We start from the raw sequence: 19165 nt of genomic DNA on the forward strand, positions 1-19165 counted from the left end.
TGAAAACTCTTGACTAAATGTGACCACAAAAATGCACCTAAAAATGTACGAAATGCTCTTCGAATTTTCCTCAATCTAACGTATAAAATGATGAGAAAAATGACTTGAAAACGTAATCAAATTTCCGGATTGCTGAAAATTTTGTTCTACTATGTAACTTAAGGAATTGGAGATCATTTTTAAATATGTGAGGTCATTAAGGATTGAACGAGAGACCTCACTATTTGTAGGCTGATGAAAAATTTAATATTTAATGTTAGGTGAGGGGGTTTCGAAGTGGTGTAAGGCTGTGTCAAGAAACTAAAGAAAAAGGGAAATAAAATAAAATGCAGTATGGGGATCGAACCCAAAATCCCTCGTATAAGTTAGAGAGGTAGGAGAAATTAAAGAAGAATAAAACTAGGTTGTGGGGGATCGACCCCACATCCTCTTGATCTCAAACGAAAATAGAGAGGAAAGAAAAGAACAAAAGAATTTGTAAGCATTGGGGATCGACCTCGGGTCCCCAAGCCGAAAATGTAAGCCAAAAAAATTAAATATGAGACTAATTGTAGCTCAAGGGATTCGAAATTGGATTTCCTTTCTCGATTTTGTATTGATACATAAGTCTTACGTGATTAAATATGTAATGAATGCTGCCTATGGGAATCGAAATTAAGATCTCGGCATATTTACAAGATTCATAAGTCTTGTACCAAATAATCTTGGGTAAGTATAAGTCACATAGAAAAATTATGACTGAAGCCTCATGGCTTGTACGTATGGGTTAATAAATAACACTAGCGGATATTTAAAAGTAAGTAAACCTAAGATGTTTATGATGAAATGATGTAATCCAAATAGGGTTGAGTAATAGTATGAAATACACAAAAAGGCCAAGTGCAATGGCATATGATGAGATAAATATACACGTAATGGGATGAGTAAATATGCTAAAGTTAATGAATATTGTGCCAACATGATAAGAGGCTAATATGCAAGACGAGATTAATCGCAAATGAGCCTAATAAGTGCTACCAAAAATCGTACTCACCTATGAGAGTTTAAAAGTATTAAAGAGACCAGTCTCTAAGAAACACTCTAATGAAAGTATTGAGATTAATAAACACTTAACACTAATGATGAGATGAGAAATCATATAATGACCAATGATGCCCTCATGCTTGAAGTCGACTTCTATGATGTGTGAGATGAAGGTACTGGAACTTTATACACAGCACCAATAGGATAGCTATGAGTCGCGATTCCTTCATTCGGGAAGGCAGAGGTTCGTGTAAATGTCATGAGATGAGACTGTCCATTTAGGCGGATATGGGTCTCCTTATATCTCCATGTCTTTGAACCTATGCGACCAACATAAGGATCTAGAAGGGTTCAATTCTCTATATACTCTAGCATGTTTTGGTTTCAGTTTGGACGGTTATTCTACCTCTTTTCAGTGTGGGGTACATAGTGGATTTCATAGAGCTCACATGATCAACGTTGGTTAAAGATATAGTTCCCAAAGAAAGAATGAGGCCAGCCTCGTGTAATGCACACTATGAATAATACGAAAGGTGTTATGATAGAATAATCAAGAGATAAACTAGAATCAAGTAATGACACTAGGTAATTCTTGGTCATTGCACAGTGAACCTGAAGATAGTCTTAAACAACATCCTAGGTGTATAAATGAATGAAAAATTTATGTACGTATGAATGAATAAAGCAGACTCTGTGTTTGCTAAAGAAGGCTCCCTAATTGAAGTCCCATATGTTGAGCCTTCATCTGGGATGTCCTAATGTTAGGTCTGTGATTCCAAGGTCTCACGACATATGAACAAATGATATATAACATATGTATGTTCTAAATGATGTGTGTTATGTGTTGTGTGCTATATGAAAACAATGATGATGCATGTTATTCTCATAGCATGACTTTCCTAATCTAATTTGGCAAGTCCAAATGACTTGGCTTTCATAACTCATATCGTTAGGAGAGAGTTGTTCTTAATAATGCATTTCATTGGTGTTCACTTGCATACACCCATACTAACAAGTGTGTACTAATACCATACAACCCTTTATTTGTAGGTGCAGGTGCAGGTGGATTCTAGAGCTTAAGAGACTACGTTGAAGATATCTTGACGTGGAGCATTCATCCGGACATGGTAGGCCCTCATTCCTTATCTCTTATATTCGATCTTACATGTAGGCATGAGCTAGTGGAGGGTGTTCCTTTAGCATTTCTTTATTACTTATTTTTCAGACGTCGTATTTGTTCCATTTTGGAAACTTTATATTTATGAAGTTATGGACTATTTCCTTATTTGAGTAGATGGCTATTGTGAACTGATGTGATATAATGCAATTTTTACTATGAAGTCTATGTATACTTTAAAGCAAATAAAAGTAATAAATTTTTCGCTAAAATAAGCCTATACGATGTAAGGATGATGTATGTACGATTCTCTGCGACCTCTGAGAGGTCAACGATACTGGTTTCGACTAGGCTCTAGACCCCGGCCGTGACAACACCATGCTCTATGACCTATATATTACGTTTTGACTATCAAAGTGTGTGCATACTGATGCCAAAAATGTGGGTCTAAAAAGTAACTTTCAATAAATTTTGGAGCCATTAAATTTATCCACTAGCTTCATCTAGAGAGATAAATTCATATTGTATTATAGAGCGAGTGATAAACTTTTTTTGGAAGATTCCCGAAAAACTGATCCTCTACTAATAGTAAATAAATATCCTTTCGTTGATTTTCTTCATCTTCCTTGTGATCCAATTTGCATTTCTATAGTTTTTCAATATTGTTGGATATTTGTTACAATGAAAACATAATTTTGATTATGTTTTCAATACCCTACTACAATTTCGTTTTCATCTAATGAGTCTTATTAGAATTACTAATGAACTGACTCAATTGACTAATAACATATGATATCTGATTGCATGCACTTCATGTTATACATCATACTTTCAGTGCTCTAGCATAATTTAATTTTAAGTAACTTTCGCCTTCATTATTTTAATGTTCTAAGCTCACATTTATTGGAATCTTGGAAGAACGAAACTCCAAATGCTTTAACTTGACAAGTACATTTTAAATGCAATGAGACTATGACAATGCTAAACATTATGGATTTATAAGAATTCTTAAACCTAAGATAACACCAACAACTCCAAGATATTTCAAACAAACAGGTTTATCGACATGGTTTGGTCAAATTTCACGTATCATTATTTAGGTGCTTGTTTTAGTACATAAGTGACATAACAAGTTTGTACCCACGAACCATAAAACTCTCGGGTTGTTCCATGTAAATATCATTCCCCAGTTCTCCATTTAAGAAGATGTTCTCACATCCATTTAATTGATTTGAAGGTCATATAATGCAAAAATGGAGACCAATCAGCCTCCAAGTGTGATTACTAAAGATTCAACCAATATCACTATTGACAATCTCTTTCCCAAAAATGTAGTTCACAGAAGACATAATTTTCATTAAAAATATAAGACTTACTTTCAAGAAGAAATGTTACAAAATAAAATTTGAATGAAGTTGATGTCCTTTGGTATTTATGATTCATCTAAACTTATTCATGAAGTAAAATATCTATTAGTTCTTTGCAAGGTCTTGTTAGAATCTTCACTAGACTATTCATGTCCAATTTTACAATTTACATTTTAGGTCTGATGTTGATCCTTTTGGCATAGGAACTTAGAATTTTGTCTAGACACTTGAACAGTTTCAAATATTTCAAATTGGACTTCCTTCTTTTTTATTTCTCATATGGAATAGATTGTGTCCTGTATAAAACATTTTTATTGCTTTCTTCTGTACGAACAAAACTTTTTGTTGTCCCATTTTGCTTTAAGATAGCTTCTCCAATCAAGTTCCGTGGTAAAACTTAGCTTATAAGTAGTGCATCATTATTTCATTCAACGATTATTTTTATCATGTAATTACTTTACATTATGGTTAGTATGATAGTAGTTTGATGAATAATTTCACTCCCAAAAATATTTTTACAAAAGAAGATTTGAACTCTCCATCCCTATAACTCTGCTTATGTTTTTGTTCCAACTGAATTTCGACTTCACTTTTTTATTGCCTAGACATTTATATATCTTCATGCTTACCATTCAATTAATAGACATAATCGTTTCTAATACAATTCTTAATAAAAGTTATGAGATACTTTTTGTCACCCTGAGATGGTGTTGATTTCATATAACCAATGTTTGTATAAATCAACATTAAGGAATTAGAATTTTATTCAACAGATTTATAAGAATACTTAACATACTTAGATTGAATAAATATTTGATATTTTATTTTATTGCACACAAATTTAGACAACACTTTTAAATTGGTCATTTTTCATTACAATGTTTTGTAATTGACATGTCCTACGTGTACATGTCACAAATAGTTTAAAATACCTCCTTGAGGTAGTCATTCTCTTAAAAATATAGTTTTCTAGTTAGTAAAATTTTATTTGATATAAGCATTTTTTAGAGTCACCACATTTTCTAATTTCATTTCATTTCTAGCATGACCTTTCTATAAATTTCGATTTTATTGTTTTAGAATTACACAAAAATATAGTTTTGTTGGTCTAATAAGGGAAATATGACCTAAATATTTTTTTTACAACATACCCATGACAAATGACTTTCCACAAATATTCATATGTATACACAGTTGTATTTTAATAAACACATATTTTCATGAAAAAAATCCAACATTTTAAGTGACACTCTTTCATAAAAGAAAAAAACTATTTTGAAAGTGGAAGACTAGTTTTGAAAAATAATAAATTTAAAAAAAAATTTTTGGTTGTGGAGGCACCGCTGAGGAAGCTTCTCCAGACTATAATTCGAATGATGGAGCCACCCGAGTCTAAGGCTAGGCTATTCCCGGTTCGCTCGTCCTACTAAGGGAATCCATGTAAGTTTATTTTCCTTCGCTTACTGATATGCTTAAACTCAACGAGTAATCTTGCCTGACTTGGGGTAGAGGTCGAACCGCCATACAAGGCATAGTGAGGGTCTGGGAGTCTTGATGCACGATAGGCTTTAGCAGAAAAAACAAGAGAGACTTGAGTTTCAACCACCAATTGTCGCGACACACGTCAATGTGGACTCGCATTTAGGCAAACCACACGCTCTGGGTGCACGGGAAGAAAGCTTTTTCCCCTGCGCGATTTTTGTGGCGTGCGGGGGGCAACGCGACTCATGACGCCCAGGCAGACCTGCCCTCTATCTAATGTCTTTGGGCACAACTTGCGTTAAAAGACTCAATTGTTCACGGGATTCTACAATTCACACCAAGTATCGCATTTCACTATGTTCTTTTTTAATGCGAGAGGCGATATATCCATTTTTGATAGTCGTTTGTGATATATCCCCTTACTATTAAATATAAATGCCCCCGACTGTTCATGTTAATCATTAATCCTATCCCGAAGGCAAACATAACAGGGCCAAAATCGTATAATGTTATCCCATGCTAATGTACACAGAGCGTAGGCTTGCTTTTAGCACTCTAATTTCTTTAGAGTAACAGCGCCGGAGGCATGACCCGACAAATAAAGACTACGATCAGATCGCTGATAGAAGCGACGAGAAGATAGGTGTGCACCTAGGGTGGACCGTCCGACCCTTCACAAAGTCCAACTACGTGCTTTTTAGCTGCAACTTGAATATACTCTATTGGAGTTCGAATTACCGCGGTTGCTGGCGCTAGACTTGCCCTCCAATGGATCCTCGTTAAGGGATTTCGATTGTACTCATTCTAACTACCAAAAACATAGAGTGCGGTATTGTTATTACTGACTCTACCTCCCCGTGTAAGGATTGGGTAATTTCCACTTGTTTCCTTCCTTGGATGTGGTAGTCGTTTCTAAGGATCCCTCTCCGGAATGGAACCCTGATTCTCTGTCACCCATCACCACCATGGTAGGTGAAAGAGGGTCGATAATTTTTATCGCACACCTCTCTAGGCAGTCTTACAAACGTCTGCAACACTTAGCCTACTTGCACCCATGAAAATTGACCAAGTATAGAAATACTTAAAACAGTAGCGTCAAACAACCAACAGAATTTACAGGAACCAGTCCCAACCTTTATTAACCTTTAAGTAATACAAAGGAAGGCTTCACGAATTAGTCTAAAGCTAGAAACACTCTATTTTTGCCTTAGACGAATTTCCACCTTTAAATCAAAATTCTACACAATGGCAGTTACATGTCGCGGTTACAAGTGACACCTGTCCGAAACTTGTCACCGCAGGGTTCAAAACTAACTTTCCAACAGTTATATTTCCAACAGATAGAATTTAATTCAAATTACATTCTTATCTACACGAAATACTAATATTCTAACACTTAGAATACTTCAGGCTTCATTCCAACACTTAGAATATTTCAACCAGCTTCCAACACTTTGAATATTTTAGCTGTTTTCCAACACTTTATTTTATTTCAGCAATTTCGGGTGAACTGCCTTTGTTCCTGACATTGCCAAGTCTTCACAGCCTTGCCTCATCAAGTCAACATGCTGCCTTGCCAATGCCCTTAGCCCGTACGTAAGCCATGCACGTTCAAGCTGCCTTGCCAACACCCAAGCACGGTGAACTTGTGTTGCACTGTTTTGCCATCATCCATGCCAAGACCAATGCCCAAGTCCTTGGCATGTCTGCACGTAGTTAGATCAAGTAGATTGCGGGTCTAACAGACCATCCGCACCACTTGAACTCAATGTCCTCATCGTGACTGTTTTGAGATAGTCCTCTATTTGAGCATCAAACTGCCATAGGTCTTTTGCTTTCTCCCAAACAGCATCTACTGCACTCTTGCCTTTCCAGTGGACTAAGAATTCAGTCTTTGTAATTTTCTTACTTGTGACCAAAACCTGGTGATCAAGGATCTTCTCAATTTCAGCATCATACTGTGTAGGTATTGATGGCGGAGCCCTCTTTGATCTGTTCCTGTCCGGATCATCTTTATCTGCAAAGTAAGGTTTCAAGAAACTCACATAGAAGGTGGGGTGAATTTTCAATCTTTCTGGCAGCTTCAACGTATAAGCAACTTTGCCCACTCGTTTTACCACTTCGAATGGACCATCATACTTAGGAATTAAACCCCGATGTCTGGTCTTACTTACAATCTGTTTCCAAATTTGTGGGGTAAGTTTCAGCAACACCTTGTCACCCACATTGAACTCAACAGAGCGACGATGTTGGTCAGCATATTTCTTCATGCGCCGTTGAGCCTTGCGCAAGCTGTCTTGTGCCTCAGCTAACAATTTCAATTCTTTCCCTTGCAACCCTGTATGTTGCTGGACACTTTCCCTGATTTTTAGATTTGGCAACATCCAGTGGCGTCATAGGATGTTTGCCTAAGACGATTTCAAAAGGGCTTATTTCTGTTGCAGACGACTTGTGTAGATTATAGCAAAACTGCGTAGTGTCTAACAATGGTACCCAATTCCGTTGACTTGCTGTCACATAGTGCCTAAAGTATTCTTCCAACAAATGATTAATTATTTCGGTCTATCCATCTGTTTGTGGGTAATTTGCAGTAGAAAATTTTAATTCAGTTCCCATCAAATTGAACAATGTTGTCCAAAATCTACCAGTGAACCTTGTGTCTCTATCACTCACCATGTCAGCCGGAACACCAAAATACTTAACCACATGTTTGTAGAACAACTCAGCAGCAACTTCAGATGAGCATAATTCAGGAGCAGCAATTAAAACAAAATATTTTGAAAACCTGTAAACTACCACCATGATAGATGTTTTGCCATCTACATTAGGGAATCCAGAAATGAAATCCATGCTTACTGATAGCCATGGCCTTTTAGGAACACGCAAAGGTTGCAGCAAACCTGCTTCCTTCTTACGTTCAGTCTTGTCCACTTGACAAACATGAAAAGTCTTGACGTATGCCTCTATATCATCTTCCATTTTTCAGCCCAAAATAAACATCCGACAGTAAGGCTAACATCCATTCAACATCGCGATGTCCAGCCCAAGCAGAGTCATGCGCCTCTTTCATTAAGTCTTTGCACAACCCACCCTGATTTGGTACAATGATCCTCCCCCCTTTAAAATAGAGCAGATCGTCCTCAATTCGATACCGTCTCATTATTCCATCTTGCACTTGACCCATCCATTTAACATATAATGAATCATTTGCAGCACAAAGCCTGATTCTTTCATAGAAATCAGCTTCCAGTTTTGAAATTGAATATACTGCAACAAACACTTCTTTTCTACTCAGCGCATCAGCAACCTGGTTGTGTTTTCCTGGTTTATGTTCCCACATGAAATCATATTCTGCCAGGAATTCTTGCCACTGTGCTTGTTTAGGACTCAACTTTTTCTGTGTCTTGAAAAATGTATTTGCTACATTATCAGTTCTCACTATAAATCGAGTGCCCAAAAGATAGACTCTCCAAACCTGCAAACAGTGTACCACCGCAACCATTTCTTTTTCATGTGTTGAGTATCTCTATTCATCATCATTCAATTTTCTACTTTCAAAGGCCACTGGATGACCTTCTTGCACTAATACGCAACCAATTGCTTTGTCTGACGCATCAGTGTGCACTTCAAATGGTAACTAAAAATCAGGCAATTTGAGTATAGGTTAAGATGCGATAGCATTCTTTAAATTCTGAAAAGCTTCATCACACCGTTCATACCAAACCCATTTTGCATCCTTCTTCAACAAATCTGACAAAGCCGCTGCATTTTTTGAGTAACCAGCAATAAACTTTCTGTAATAGTTAGCCAAGCCAAGAAACGACCTCAAATCCTTTACATGACGTGGTGCCTGCCAATCAACAATGTCTTGCACTTTCTTAGGATCCATTCAAACTTGGTTTTTACTAATAAGATGCCCCAAAAACTTTATCTCTTGTTGAGCAAATTCACACTTTTCCATCTTGACATAAAGTGTGTATTTCCTCAATTGAGACAAAACCAGACTTAGGTGATTAACATGTTCTTTCAATGTTCGACAATAAATGACTATATCATCTAAAAAAACAACAAAGTAATCAAGATAGTCAAACAGTACATTGTTCATTAAGTTGCAAAAGGTTGCCGGGGCATTAGTCAGCCCAAACGGCATTACAAGGAATTCATAGGAACCATATCTAGTTACACATGTTGTCTTTCGTTCGTCACCCTCTGGTATCCTAACTTGCCAATAACCTGCACTCAGATCAAGTTTTGTGAACCAGCATGCCTTGCTTAACCTGCCCATCAAATCTTGCACCAACGGAACCGGATACTTGTTCTTTATAGTTGCCTTGTTCATCGCCTGGTAGTCTACACACATTCTCATTGTTTCATCATGTTTCTTTTGAAATAGAACAGGAGCACCATATGGAGCCTTAGACGGCTGAATCAATCCAGCATCTAGCAATTCATTCAATTGTTTGCGTAGTTCAACCAATTCCTTTGGAGCCATATGATAAGGAGCTTGCGCAGGAGCAACCGGACAAGGTAGCAACTCAATCTTATGATTAATATCCCCCCTTGGTGGTAATTTCTTTTGAAATTCAGGCGGCATAACAACAACATACTGTTTAAGTAATTCAGCAACACAATCTAGCACTTCCATCTTCACATCAGGTTTCACTTCGACCAAGGCAGCAAGTATAGTGTCTTCACCTTTCTTCAGCCCTTTGTCAGTTGACATAGCAGACAACAACATTCCCTTGTCTTTCTTCTTTGCAACTTTATTAATGTCCCCAAACGGATGAACACCTTCGAGAAAACCAGCATTGCTTCCATTCATGACCATCACTCCATCTAAGTGAGGAAACAGAACAAACTGGAATTTCCTTAATCCCAAGTATGATTTCAAAGTCACCAAGCGGCATCACCATCAAGTTATGTTTTCCCACCCAACTTCCAGTTGACATAGACGTAGGAAGGGCTTTTAGACAACTTCAACCCCAATTTTGTAGCAATCTTCACATCTACAAACGTGTGTGTGGCCCCTGTATCAACCATTGCCATCACACATTGTTTTTTCACTTTCATTTCTATTTGAATTAAGGAAGCATGAGGATTCGAAGTACTAGAGATTTCTCCAACATTATTGATCCCCATAATGTGATTGAAAGACAATCCCAATGGGTTTGCAATTGCAGCCACGATTTCTTCATCCTCCTCCCTTTGATTCACGTTACCAGCAAGTAAAGCATTCACTTTTTCCCAGTTTGGACAAGATTTGGACAAATGAGGACCACCACAAGTCCAACAGCCCTTTAAATTTCCATCTTTGTTCTTAGGCTTGTCTTTCCCATCTTTCATTTGTGCCTTTCCTTTATCATTTGTATTGTACTTACGATTATCCTTTCTCCATTCCCCTTTATTCTCATTCTTTTTCTTAGTTTTTGAAGTGGAGGGGACGTCTGCCGAAGAACGAGTCATTCGGAAATCCACTAACGAATCGACAGCAGCAATAGCCCCAGGCAGATCTTTAACATTCTGCCTTCGTAGTTCGTTTTGAACCCAGCCTTGCATGCCCGAAATGAAGTTGTGAAGTTTATCCTCATCAGACATATTTTGTATGTCTAACATCACAGAGGTAAATTCTTTTATGTATTCCCTCACTGATCCCGTCTGCCTTAGCCTTTTCAATTTATCCCTTGCAAGCCAAGATGCATTGCTAGGAAGAAATTGATCACGCATTTCTTTGATTAGTTTATCCCATGTATCAATTCTACGATGACCAGCACTTACGTCGTCTGCATTACGAGTCCCCCACCAAAGTTTCGCATCACCCGACAAATACATTGTGATAATGTTCAACTTATCAGCGTTCGGCACCCTTGCAGCGGTAAAATACTGCTCCATGTCCCAGATGAAATTTTCCAGTTCTTTAGCACTCCCTGCGCCACTAAAGGCCTTAGGTTCTGGAATATTTACCTTAGACGATTCAAAACGAGTTGAACTTAACGTGGCCACAGCCCGTCACAAAACGACGAATTCTGTTCGAAGGTTCTCATTTTCCTTCTAAAGTCCCTCCAGTTTTTGCGTATTGTGGTACGAAAGTCCAAGATTTCAGTAATGTGGTTATCAACATTCTGTCGATATCCACCAATTTCTCCCTGAACTTTCTCAGCGTCCACTCTCAACTCAATGATTTGTGTGAATAAATCCACAAATGTAGGGTCTCCCAAAATGTTTTCACTAAACCCGACGAAGGATTCAATTTTTCGTGCAAACTCCCATAGTTCTGCGTTTTTCACCATTGTTTAACCGCGCTCTGATACCAATTGAAAGAGGGTCGATTATTTTTATCGCACACCACTCTAGGCAGTCTTACAAACGTCTGTAACACTCAGCCTACTTGCACCCACGAAAATTAACTAAGTATAGAAATACTTAAAACAGTAGCGTCAAACAACCAACAGAATTTACAGGAACCAGTCCCAACCTTTATGAACCTTTTAGTAATACAAAGGAAGGCTTAACGAATTAGTCTAAGGCTAGGAACACTCTTTTTTTGCCTTAGACGAATTTCCACCTTTAAATCAAAATTCTGCACAATGGCATTTACATGCGGCGATTACAAGTGACACCTGTCCGACACTTGTCATCAAAGGGTTCAAAACTCAATTTCCAACAGCTATAGTTCCAACAGATAGAATTTAATTCAAATTACATTCTTATCTACACGAAATACTAATATTCTAACACTTAGAATATTTCAGGCTTCATTCCAACACTTAGAATATTTCAGCCAGCTTCCAACACTTCGAATATTTTAGCTGTCTTCCAACACTTAGTTTTATTTCAGCAATTTCGGGTGAACTGCCTTTGTTCCTGACATTGCCAAGTCTTCACAACCTTGCCTCATCAAGTCAACATGCTGCCTTGCCAATGCCCTTAGCCCACACGTAAGCCATGCCCGTTCAAGCTGCCTTGCCAACACCCAAGCACCTTCAACTTGTGTTGCACTGTTTTGCCATTATCCATGCCAAGACCAATGCCCAAGTCCTTGGCATGTCTGCACGTAGTTAGCTCAAGTAGATTGCGGGTCTAACAGTAGGCCACTATCCTACCATCAAAAGTTGATAGGGCAGAAATTTGAGTGATATGTCGCCGACACGTTGGCCATGCGATCCGTCAAGTTATCATGAATCATCGCAGCAACGGGCAGAGCCGACGTTGACCTTTTATCTAATAGATACATCCCTTTCAGAAGTTAGGGTTTGTTGCACGTATTATCTCTAGAACTACTATGGTTCTCCGAGTAGTAGATACCATAAAACACAGTATAACTAATTTAATGAGCCATTCGCAGTTTCATAGTGTGAGTCTGTTCATACTTACACATGCATGGATTAATCTTTAGGACAAGTATATGACAATTGGCAGGATCAACTAGGTAGCATTCGTTAACGAAGTTGCGCACCGCATGATCCCGTCGCGCTCGCTCAAGCATGGTCAGGTGCAAGGCGAGTGCGACAGTCATTTACATGGAGCATTCATTTTGGGTAGTTAGAAGCTGGTGAAGGCCCCATGCCCACTGCGTCTACCGTATAGAAGAATTTGAGGCGCTGCTCACAGACCACACCATCGCACAACTAAACGAGGGAAGGTGTGGGATGCAAGAGCGTCTTTTGGGATAACCCCCCACATGGAATGCAAGGGCAGAAAGGAGACTGGCTGCATTTGCACAATTCCTAGGCATTAGGTATTCAACACAGGATTCTTACGTGCAACTACCCTAGATAACGCTTCATCCTCCACCGAAATGGCATGCAAGCTATGTTGTTGCTGCTCGAAGCAGGGATCCAACCTAACAACACATACCCAATACTACTCAAGTATCGTACGTGAATGGTTTTGTCAATGCACACCCGACATCCACCCCAACGCCCGACATGAGATGTCCTACGACAACGTCGATGCCTTCTTTGCAAGGCTTATAATATACCTTCCATTGCGCCCCTACCCAATGGAGTTGAGCATTTAATCAGTAAAGAGATTGTTGGAGAAAGATTAAGGTTCACATAGGGGAATTGCCCATGCCCGTTCAATCATAGCATCTGGTCGTACATGGATTTAAGTGACCTGTGCATGCGACGCTTAGAGTTAGCCGTAGCAGTAGCTCTAGAATTCCCCACTCGCCCGAAAGCACTGCGTTTTCCACACCAAATGCTATTATAAACCGATTATGAGAACTTCCATCGGTGGCGCATGGTCGCCCCGCAGACGTCGCTGGCATGTTTTTGTAAGTGCCCAGCGGCGTAGCACGAATGAGCCATGCATGCCGTCAAGCGCCCACACTGCACGCGTACTAAGAGCTAAGGACAACCTTGATGTCCGCCTACCTTCGCCTCAATCGCCTCGCAAACGTGGACAACATGATTTTGTGGACGCCCAACAATGTAGCAAGGACAAGCCATGCATACCATCAATCTCCCACGCAGCACGCCTACTAAGCCCACAGGACGCCCACGACGTCCGCCTGCCTTTGCCTCACTTGCCCCGCTGACATCGCCAGCGTGTTTTTGAAAACACACAACGGCGTAGCACGACCAAACCATGCATCCCATTAAGCAGCCATCCAACATGCCTACTAAGCCTACTGGACGTCTATGCCATCCGCGTGCCTGCGCCATGGTCTGCCTCCAACTCCTCTACCCGCTTATATTTGCTTTAAAAAGTTTGTACCAATGTGACAGGTGTAGGCATGGATTTTCAGGAGAATCATAATTGAAATGTACAACCAAAATATGCACGTTCTAAGGTCCAAACACATATTAGCTTACCCAAATGACTTTTATATATATATATATATATATATATATATATACATATATATATATATACATATATATATATATATGTGTGTGTGTGTGTGTGTGTGTATGTATATATATATATATGTATGTATGTATATATATATATATATGTATGTATGTATGTATGTATATATTTCATCAGTTTTTTTTTATTTTTTACTTTATCGGAAAATTCAAAAAATTAATAACAAATTAATAGAAAATAGGAAAAATAACAAAAATAATATAAAATCAACACCAAAAAATCAAAAATAAGTATAGTAACCTTAAAATATAAAATTTATTACATTTTAATTTTTAAAACTAGATGCAAAAAATAACAACCGTAAAAATAAATTATGAAATAATGATTAAAAGACGGGAAAATACAAAAATGCTTGAAAACACTTCTAAACATGTCAAATTAATGATAGGCTACATACTTGCACAAATAATGTATGTTTCAATATCGTACGAATTGTAAAAGTAATGAAAAATAATACCAGCGAGCCACGTTAGGTGGAAAGGTTAGATGAATAGATAATGGAAAATATATGTATATGTTTGTTATTCATGAAGGTTGTTTCAAAATCATTTGATTTATGTACAGTATGAACATACGCATGTTTCGACTAGATCTCCAACAATGTCACGCAAGCCACGATCAATGAGGGAAGGCCATGGCCAGCCGTTGTATGCAGTCATGTCTAATGATGACTGACTGTGTGTGCTTTCCAAGGACTATAATGTCATGCCACGCCTGACGATAGTCGACCGTGTGTGTTGTCCAACTGAGAGAATGTCATGCCTTGCCCTACGTTGTCCGACTGTGTATGCTGTCCAACGGCAGTGATGACATGCAACGCTCGACGTCGTCCGACCGTGTATGTATTCCAAAGGCCATGATGGCATTCAACGCCCAACATCGTTCGACCCTGTGTGATGTCCAAGGGACATGATGACATGCCACGTCTAACGCCGTCCGACCATTTGTGCTGCCCAAGGGCGATGATGGCATGCCTTGCCCGACATCATCCGATAGTATCACATAGTCCAAAGGCGATGATGGAATGCCACGCCTGACATCGCCCGACCATGTGACCTACACCAAAAGCGATGATGGCATGACACGTCTGTCGTCATCCGACCGTGTACGCAAGGTCCATGATGGCATTCCACGCCCACTTCATATGATCGTGTGGTATATCTAAGGGCCATGATGGCATGCCACGCCATATTCCATCCGACTATGTATGGTGCCCAAGGCCGATAATGGAATGTCATGCATGACATCATCTGCCCATATCACCTAGTCCAAAGCCGATGATGGCATACCAGCTCGACGTCGGGTGATCGTGTAACCTAAACCAAAGGCGATGTAGGTATGCCAAGACCGACGTCATCTGTTTCACGTAGTCCAAAGGCAATGATGGCATGCCACGACCGACGTCATCCGACTGTGTTTATTATCCAAGCGACATGATGACATGCCACACCTCACTTCGTCTGATCGTGTGTGATATCCAATGTCCATGATGGCATGAAACGCCTGACGTCGTCCGATAATGTGTGCTGTCTAAGGGCCATGATTGCATGTCATGCCCAAAGCTATCCGACCGTGTGGTTCAACCCAAGGTAGATGATGACATGCCAGGCCAACGTCGTAAGACTGTGTCACACAGTCCTAAAATGACGACAACATGTCATGTCCGACGTCATACGATTGTGTGTGCTGTCCAACGGTCATGATGGGAAGCCACGCTCGACGTCGTCCGACCGTGTGTGCTGTCCACGGGACATTATGGCATGCAACACCCGACGATGTCCGACCATGTATGCTGCCCTATGGCGATGATGGAATGCCATGCCAACGTCATCCAACCGTATCACTAAGTCAAAAGCCGATGATGGAATTTCACGCCTGACGTCGTTCGATCGTGTAACCTACTCCAAAAGCGATGATGAATTGACACACTTGACGTTATCTGATCGTGTGTGCTGTCCAAGGGCCATGATGGCATGCCACGCCTGACTATTTCCGACTGTGTGTGCTGCCGAAGGGCGATGATAACATGTCACGCTTGACATCTTCCATCCGTGTCACCTAGTCTAAAGGAGATGATTGCATTCCACGCTCGACGTCAGTCTACCGTGTCACCTAGTCCAAAGCCGATGATGTCATGCCACGCCCAACGTCATTTAACCGTGTCACCTAATCCAAAGTAAATGATAGCATGCCATGGCCGACGTTGATTGACCATGCGTGTTGTCCAGAGGCCATGATGGCATACCACTCCCGACATCGTATCATTGTATGTGCTATCTTAGGGCCATGATGATATGCCATGCCCAACGTCGTTCGAACGTATGTTCTGTACAAGGTCCATAATTGTATGCTACGCGATGTCGTTTGACTTTGTTGTGCTACCCAAAGGCGATGAAGGCATGTCACGCCCAACGTCATCCAACCATGTCACCTAGTAAAAAAGAAATGATGAGATGTCACGTCTGACGTCATTTGATCGTGTGTGGTGTCCAAGGGCAATGATGGCATTCCACGCTCGACGTCGTCAGATCGTGTGTTATGTGCAAAGGCCATGATGGCTTGCCACGCCCGACGTCGTTCGACCGTGTGTTCTTTCCAAAGGCAATAATGGCATGCCACGCCTGATATTGACAAACTGTATGTGCAATTCAAGGTCCATGATGGCATGCCACGCCCGACGTCGCCTGAGCATGTGGGACATCCAAGGGTCATGAAGGCAGGTCATGCCAGACGCCGTCTGACTGTGTGTTCTTGCCAAGATCGATGATGTCTTTCCACGCATGACATTGTACGCCCGTGTCACTTAGTCCAAAGTCGATTATGGCATTCCACGTCAACATCGGGAGACCGTGTCACCTACTGCAAAGAGGATGATGGCATGTCACGCGCGACATCATCTGACAGTGTCACCTAGTCCAGAAGCGATAAAGTCATGCCACGACTGACGTCGGCCGACTATGTGTGTTTTCAAAAAGCCATTATGACACGCCACGCTCGACATCGTCTGATCGTGCGTGCTGTCCAAGGGACATGATGGTATGCCATGCCCGACGTCGTCTAACCATGTGTGCTGTCCAAAAGCCAAGATGGCATGCCACGCCCGACGCCGTTCGACCGTTCGTGCAACTCAAGGGCCATGATGGCATGCAACACCTCACGTCATTCGACTGTGTGCGCAGTTTAACGGCCATTGGTGGCATGCCACGCCCGATTTCATTCGACCTCCTGTGCAGTCCAAGGGCGGATTTTTCAGTCCATGTTCATTCTATACACGCCTTGGATGATGCCACCTGGCCGCGGATGTGGAACGCCTGTGCTACGTACATATACATATTTGCCCCTTGACATCTCACTTAGCTTTTAAATGGCACACCACATTTTGAAAACATCTTATAGAGATATCGTTATTAGTCCCTTAACATGTCATTAGGCTTAAAAAATGAACTCAACTTGAAGAAAATCCTCGCAATGGGGAGTAGTTATTGGACCAGTGTTTAATCATCGTAGAACTTTTAGCTCAACACTTAGCATCAAACTAGTGAACTTCACGTGTTATATTATTTTTGGTGCATATATTTCATCACTTAGTTATATTTTCCCCTTCAAAATATGCAAGCAGTACATGTACCTCTCATTTTAAAAGTTATAAATTATTGGGTTTTAGGTTGGGGGAATGAGTAATGTAGGGGGAGGGGACGAATCGGAGCGACAAAGGGATGAATATAAGTTGACCGTGGTACCAAGTCCACTCTGCCAGTTACAATACCCAGTTACGTACTTAAGTCATCTAAAAAGGATTCTACCTACCGCTCGATGGAAATTGTACTTCAACACAGTTACCGCGTCGTTTCTGTCACGGAGACTTTGCTAACGACACGGATTCTTGATAGTTAGAGGCCCCCACTGCGGTTAGGCAAGCGTAGAGGGGGCGCATGGTTCACTTTTGAGTTCAAATTATTACTTAGAGGCATTCACTCATAATCTAGCACATGGTAGGTTCGCGCCACTGTCTTTCCAACCATGAGCAATGGCCAATTTTGTGAATCAACAATTCCTCTTGTACTAGGTTGACTTACTATTGCGACAATATAATCATTAGGGTAAACAAACCTGTGTCAAGACGGTCTAAACCCAGCTCACGTTCCCTATTGGTGGGTGAACAATCCAACACTTGCTGAATTTTGGTTCACAATGATTGGAAGAGCGGACATCGAAGGATCAAAAAGCAACGTCGCTATGAACGCTTGGCTGCCACAGGACAGTTATCCCCGCGCTAGCATCGAAATCCAACGGTCTAAAGGATCGTTAGGCCTTGCTTTCACGGTTCTTATTCGTAATGGAAATCCGAATCAGATTATATTTTAACCTTCTGTCCCACACGAGATCTTTGTTCTCATTGATCTCATCTTAGAAAACTTACGTTATCTTAAACAAGATGTGCCGCAACAGCCAAAATCCTTACCTGACAATGTCTTCCGCCCAGATTGGCCCGCAAAGCGAGCCTTGGGTCCAAAAAGAGGGAAAGTGCCCTACTTCTGATTCACGAAATAAGTAAAATACTATTAAAAGTAGCGGTATTTCACTTTTGCCTTTCAGCTCCCACTTATACTACACCTCTCAAGTCATTTCACAAAGTCGGAGTAGAATTAAGCTCAACTGGGTCTTCTTTCTCTGCTCATTCTGCCAAGATTGTTCCCTTGGCTATGGTTTTGCTGCATAGTAGACAGGAACAATGGGAATCTCGTTATTCCATTCATGTGTGTCACTAATTAGATAACGAGACATTTGGATACCTTAAGACAGTCATAGTTACTCTCGCCATTTACCCGTGCTTGGTTGAATTTCTTCACCTAAACATTCAAAGACTGGGCAGAAATCACATTGAGTAAACATCCGTTGGGACATTCCCAATGCTTTGTTTTAATTAAACAGTAGAATTCCCCTGTTACTTACTAGTATTGAGTTTGCTTTTCGATGCCCTGAGAAGGCACCAGAAGGAACCATTCCCAGTTCGTCCCCCGGGCAGCACGTGGTGACTCGTTCTCGCTGTAGGAGGAGCTCGAGCAGTCCATCGACAGCCGACGGGTTAGGGAGTGGGACCCCCGTGCCGACTTCCCTTACCTACATTGTTCCATCTACTAGAGGTAGTTCACCGTGGAGACCTTATTCTGTTATGAGTATGACCGGGCATGGATGACATTCGATCCTTCTAATTTTAAAGGGCCTCGAGGAGTGCACCGGACACCATGCAACGTGCGGTGCTCTTCCAGCTACTGGACCCTACCTTTGCCTGAGTCGAATC

At 40.6% G+C, this 19165-nt stretch overlaps 2 protein-coding genes and 1 pseudogene across 2 annotated transcripts; 1 reads left to right on the forward strand and 2 right to left on the reverse strand.

Moving 5' to 3' along the window:
- Window positions 1–8515: 8515 nt before the first annotated feature.
- Window positions 8516–8878, reverse strand: LOC138337469 (uncharacterized mitochondrial protein AtMg00860-like). Its single transcript, XM_069287383.1, has 2 exons — window positions 8714–8878; window positions 8516–8626 (listed from the first exon to the last, which is right to left on the reverse strand). Exons 1-2 carry the CDS (start codon window positions 8876–8878, stop codon window positions 8516–8518), a joined length of 276 nt encoding a protein of 91 aa, XP_069143484.1.
- A 1028-nt stretch (window positions 8879–9906) lies between these two features.
- Window positions 9907–11276, reverse strand: LOC138337470 (uncharacterized). The gene is made up of 2 exons (XM_069287384.1): window positions 11072–11276; window positions 9907–10937 (listed from the first exon to the last, which is right to left on the reverse strand). The coding sequence occupies exons 1-2, from the start codon at window positions 11274–11276 to the stop codon at window positions 9907–9909; spliced, it is 1236 nt and encodes a 411-aa protein (XP_069143485.1).
- Window positions 11277–18054: 6778 nt separating this feature from the next.
- LOC138349431 (uncharacterized) lies at window positions 18055–18787 on the forward strand (annotated as a pseudogene).
- Window positions 18788–19165: the final 378 nt, after the last annotated feature.

Source organism: Solanum lycopersicum, chromosome 7, assembly GCF_036512215.1.
Source record: "Solanum lycopersicum chromosome 7, SLM_r2.1".
Taxonomy (NCBI): Eukaryota; Viridiplantae; Streptophyta; class Magnoliopsida; order Solanales; family Solanaceae; genus Solanum; species Solanum lycopersicum.

Coding starts and splice junctions, on each gene's coding strand:
- LOC138337469 (XM_069287383.1), bottom strand. CDS start 8,878: ATGGATCCTAAGAAAGTGCAAGACATTGTTGATTGGCAGGCACCACGT. Junction 8,627..8,713: donor TGAAGAAGGATGCAAAATGG/GTTTGGTATGAA, acceptor CCTGATTTTTAG/TTACCATTTGAAGTGCACAC.
- LOC138337470 (XM_069287384.1), bottom strand. CDS start 11,276: ATGGTGAAAAACGCAGAACTATGGGAGTTTGCACGAAAAATTGAATCC. Junction 10,938..11,071: donor TACTGAAATCTTGGACTTTC/GTACCACAATAC, acceptor TAAATATTCCAG/AACCTAAGGCCTTTAGTGGC.